The following is a 5,046-nucleotide window of genomic DNA, read 5'->3' as shown; positions in this document are numbered from 1 at the left end:
TGCTTTGACGTATAATCACGTAAATCTACCTTTCTAGGTAATAAATCCGTTTGTTTATTCTACCTGAAGCCGTGCGTTTGGTTTGCAGTCGCGGCAAAGTGTCCTGTGGCACCTAACAGACGTATTGGAGCTGAAGCTTTGCTTGGTGAATGCATCATGACCTGCATCCGACGAAGTGGCTATTCATCCACGACAGCTCACACTCCAATATGTCTGTTAGTCTATAAGGTGCCACAGGACACTTTGCCGCTTTTACAGATCCAGACTAACACGGCTACCCCTCTGGTACTTGGTTTGCAGTGTGTCAGAACTGCCCTTGGGAGAAAAAGCCTGGTACATATCAATTTGTTTGTTTCATTGACGGTGCCCAGGGGCCCATGTCCACAGCCTGACCCTCTCCCTGCTCGAGAGCCCATGGGTGTTTTCCCCTCCAGCGCGCCCAGCTCTGATCCGGCCCCAGGGCAGGGCCTGGCTGGCTTGATGGGACACGGGGCCTTTCCCCGCCAGGGCGCCCAGCTCTGATCCGGCTCCAGGGCAGGGCTGGCTGGGTCCGGCAGGGCAGGGATTAGCTGTATCTCTGGGGTGGAGACATCTGCAAACCCAAACCCACAACGGGCACTAATCGGCGCCCCCTGTTGGCCGCCCTCGTGGAGCTGCTGAATGGACCATGGAGCCTGCACTCCCAGCTCCCCATGGATGCCAGGAGCCAGAGCCACCCCAGAAGACAGGGACCCAGGGGATTAAAAACACCAGCTCCTCCCAGGTCCAAAGGTCACTTTGCCGGGCAGGGAGCACCCGGCAGGGCCTCCAAAGGCTGAATGGCACCGGCTCTGCCCGGGTTCAAGGGTAGCTGGGGGGGCAGGGGTGAGAGCAGAGAGCCTGGGCCTGTTACACAACCCCACAGAGGGTTCCTACCGCAGGTGTGGGCTCGTCTCCTGGCCGAAGCCACCAGCACGGGCCCTAGAGTTGTTCCGGGAACACGCCAAGGAATCGGCTCAACTGGTGCTGAGGTGCAGCTGGCTCTGAGGGTGGGACAGCCAAGTAACAGCTTCACCCGCTCCCTGGAGCACAGTGCCCCCAGATGAGCCCCCTGCAGCACAATGTCCCCTGCAGCATCACATGGGGGCCAGCACTGATGCGAGGAGGTCTGTCTCTGTCCCAGCCTTGCCATGGCACGTGAATACTTCACCCACAAGGGGTTGCTGTTCCCATGCCTGGATTACTCCCCCGAGGTGCTGAGCTACGTGGAGAATGAATTCCAGGTGCAGGACGACGACGTCTTCAACATCACCTACCCCAAGTCAGGTAGAGAAGAGCGGGGGCAAAGTGGAGTGTGTGTGCGGGAGTGGTGGAGGGGCAGGTGTTCCTGACACACACAAGGACATTAGATGGAAACACCAAACCTTGCAGCGGGAAGGTTGCAATGTCACATGACCTGATTTCCTAGATGCCAGACCCCAGGCACACATACCCCCAGCCCAGAGCGAGACAAAACAGGCTGCTCTTTGGGGGACCTAACTCACCCACCTGGTGCTAGGCTGGCTCTCTGCAGACGCACTCTGATCACAGGCTTTCTCCAGAGCCGCCGGCAGGGCCAGGAGACCCCTGAAACAGGGAAACAAGACCTTCGGATTTTAGCACTGTCAATTCAGCTCCGTGAATGTGGTGTGGGGGCTGGGAACCAGACTCCTCGATCCTATCCCCAGATCTGGGAAGGGGAGTCTGGTGGGTTAAAGCAGAAGGTCTGGGAGCCAGGATGGGACTCCTGGGATCTCTCCCCAGCTCTGGTAGCGGAGAGGGACCCAGTGAGTCGAGGGATTATTTCAGGCCCATTAACCCTTTCACCCCCAGGCACTAACTGGATGCTGGAGATTCTGAGTCTGATCCGTTGTGATGGGGACCCCGGCTGGGTGCGCAGCGTGCTGAACTGGGAGCGGGCGCCCTGGGTGGACAACCAGAATGGGCTGAAGGCTGCCCTGAAATACCCCCCGCCCCGGCTGATCTGCTCCCACCTCCCCGTTCAGCTCTTCCCCAAGTCCCTGCAGCGCTCCAAGGCCAAGGTGAGAGGCAGGAGAGCAGGGGCTGTGGGTTGGGATTGAGAGGCACCGGCAGGGCTTTGCGTCAAGGGCTGCTGCTGGGTGTGAGTTACACCAATGTGGGCGTGTGAAAGTGCAGCCAGCGGGATGGGGCGATTCCTTCTCCCACCAGAGAGGGTGGGGAAGCGATGGCCTGGGGCGGGTGGCTCATCGCTGGGCTCACTTGGCACTCCCCTCCCCCAATTGGTAGCATGACGCCCCAGCAGTGACCCCCCTCCTCACCTCTCCCCAGATCATCTACACCCTGCGCTGCCCCAAGGACGTCCTGGTCTCTCTCTACCACTTCTCCAAGCTGCTGCTCCTTCTCAAGGACCCTGGCTCACTTGATTCCTTCCTTGAGGACTTCCTAAGCGGGAATGGTGAGCAGCACCCCGGGCCCACAGGGGCCACTCTGGAGCCGGACGCCTGGGTTCCAAGCAAGTCACAAGTGCTTCAAGTTTGTGCATCCCCAGCCAGCTCTGACCAGCCCTTTGCCCAGGGCCCGGCACAGCTCAGAGCCCCCCTCCCGAAACAGCCGCAGCACAATCAGGGGGTCTGCAAACACCGCTGACCTCCAGCCCCCACTCTCCTCCCAGTGCCAGGATGGAACCCGGGTGTCCCAGATCCCAGGCCCCTGCTGTCCCCGGCAGAGCAGGGTGGAGGGGCCGGGTGGAGCCGGCTCTGGGGTCACCATGCCGCTGTCCCCTGCACAGTGGCCTATGGCTCCTGGTTCGACCACGTCACCGGCTGGATGGGGCTGAAGGGGAACGAGAACTTCTTCCCCATCACCTACGAGGAGCTGCAGCAGGTAAGGAAACCCCGCCCTTTGGGCCACGCCCACACATAACTCCGCCCCTGATGACACCCACACATAGCCCCGCCCCTGAGGCCTCATCCTCCCATAACCCCGACCCCTGTGGACATGCCTGCACTTAACCCTGTCCCTGAGGCCATGCTCGCATGTAGCCTCTCCCTGTGGCTATGCCCACATATAATCCCGCCCCTGAGGCCATGCCAACATGTAGCCCCTCCCTGTGAGCCAAACCCACACTTACCCACGCCCCAGGCAGCCGACGTGGCTTGTGGCCAAGGCCCTCTGCTCTCATAGGCGTCTGTTTGTCTTGACCCAGTGGGGAGCAGTACCTTCCAGCTGGGGAACTGAGGCACCCATGGACCATAATACAGTCACCCCAGATCCCACCCTTCATGGCAGCGGGTGTCTCCCCCAGGATCCACTGGGCAGCGTGCGGAGAATCTGCCACTTCCTGGGGAAGGAGCTGAGTGAGGAGCAAATGGCCGCTGTGGTGGAGAACGCCTCCTTCCAGAGCATGAAGGGGAACAAAATGTCCAACTTCTCCCAGGCGGAGGACCAGTACATGGACCACCAGAAGGGGGAGTTCTTGAGGAAAGGTGAGTCCAGGGTGGGGGCTGCGGGCCAGGATTAAGGGGCACTGGCAGAGCTGAATGAGGCAGGGCTGGGAGACCCGGGGCTGTGGGTTGGGAGTGAGGGGCACCCTAGACCATGTCCCTGTGGTTTGCAGGGATCTGCGGCGACTGGAGGAACCATCTCTCGGAGGCGCAGAGCCAACGATTCGACACCGTTTACCGGGAGCGGATGCAGGGTCTGGGCATGACCTTCCCCTGGGACTGACGGCCCTGCGCCCGCCACGTCTGTGCCCGCAAGACACCAGCCCCGCGCCACCCACGTGCTGCTGTGCTTAGTGTGCCCTGGGAGATGCCCCCTGGGGCAGCGTCACTGGGCTGGGGCGTGTGACCAGCAGGGGGCAGCACCCACCCGTGGGCACCCATCGGGCAGATCTACATTTTTACTAATACATGTGAACAAAGGGTTTCTTACTAAGAACAAAGACAGACACTGTAACTTGTGCTTTTGCCTAAACCAGATCGGTCTGTTGGTATAAGGGGACTAGAGAAGAGCAGTTAAAGTCTGACTGGGCACGGTGGGAATGTAATATACGAGTGCACACTTGAAAACTGCCTCAATTCCTTATCTCACGGCAAGGCCAAACAACCAGATGGGGGGGCAAGGGGAACTGGGGGGACGGCATTTTTAGTAAACACTAAAAGCCAAAGAACGGCCTTGCCTTGGCCAGAGCACACCCTCACTCCTTACCCCTCCCATGGGCTACAAAAGGGGTGGGACAAAGACCCCAACTCAGGACACATGACCATAGGTTGCAAGGGGTGGGGCTAGGGTATATTTCGGTCTGCTAAGAAGTGGGTGTGACGGGTTGGATCACAGAAACCCGTTTGGGGCTGCCAACTGATGTGCCAGACTACTTCTGCCCCTGCTTTCCCTGCCAGCTAAGGACTCCAGCACCCTGTCTCGCTGAGCCAGACACGCCCGTCTGCTCCAACACAGACCCCGGGTCTGAACCATGGGCCCCAAAGCTGCTGACTTAGCTGAACGCAACTTCAGAAGTGTTCCTGCCTTTACCACTCAGGTGCCCAACTCCCAGTGGGGTCCAAACCCCAAATAAAATATACCTTCTTACTATATGTTCCATTGTATGCATCCGATGAAGTGGGCTGTAGCCCACGAAAGCTTATGCTCTAATAAATTTGTTAGTGTCTAAGGTGCCACAAGTCCTCCTGTTCTCTTTGCGGATACAGACTAATACGGCTGCTACTCTGAAACCTAAGGTTACTTCGAAATCAAGCCAGTACACAGCCAATATTCAGCACTTGGAATACAAAAATGATACATGCCTACAAATAGGATTAATAGATTCAGTAGATCATAACCTTTACACAGATATGTTACATGGCATAAGTAGCATAAAACATATTCCGGTTATGTCATAGCTATATTCATAAGCATACTTTCATAAAGGCTTATGCGAGGCACCGTCACTGGGGGAATGGGGACTAGGAATGGGGAACAGGGACAGAGACAAGGCTCTGCGGCATCAGAGCTGGGAAGGGAACGCTGGGGAACAGACTCCGCTGG

The 5,046-nt window shown here is 58.1% G+C and overlaps 1 protein-coding gene across 1 annotated transcript; it reads left to right on the top strand.

Moving 5' to 3' along the window:
• The first annotated feature begins 989 nt into the window (after positions 1-989).
• Positions 990-3,812, top strand: LOC142069923 (sulfotransferase 2B1-like). Its single transcript, XM_075122708.1, has 6 exons — positions 990-1,305; positions 1,852-2,060; positions 2,329-2,455; positions 2,789-2,883; positions 3,305-3,485; positions 3,617-3,812. The coding sequence occupies exons 1-6, from the start codon at positions 1,170-1,172 to the stop codon at positions 3,724-3,726; spliced, it is 858 nt and encodes a 285-aa protein (XP_074978809.1). The 5' UTR covers positions 990-1,169; the 3' UTR covers positions 3,727-3,812.
• Positions 3,813-5,046: the final 1,234 nt, after the last annotated feature.

Source organism: Caretta caretta, chromosome 24, assembly GCF_965140235.1.
Source record: "Caretta caretta isolate rCarCar2 chromosome 24, rCarCar1.hap1, whole genome shotgun sequence".
Lineage (NCBI taxonomy): Eukaryota > Metazoa > Chordata > Testudines > Cheloniidae > Caretta > Caretta caretta.
Note: the sequence above shows the minus strand (reverse complement) of the source record. Positions and strands in the feature narration are given on the sequence as shown.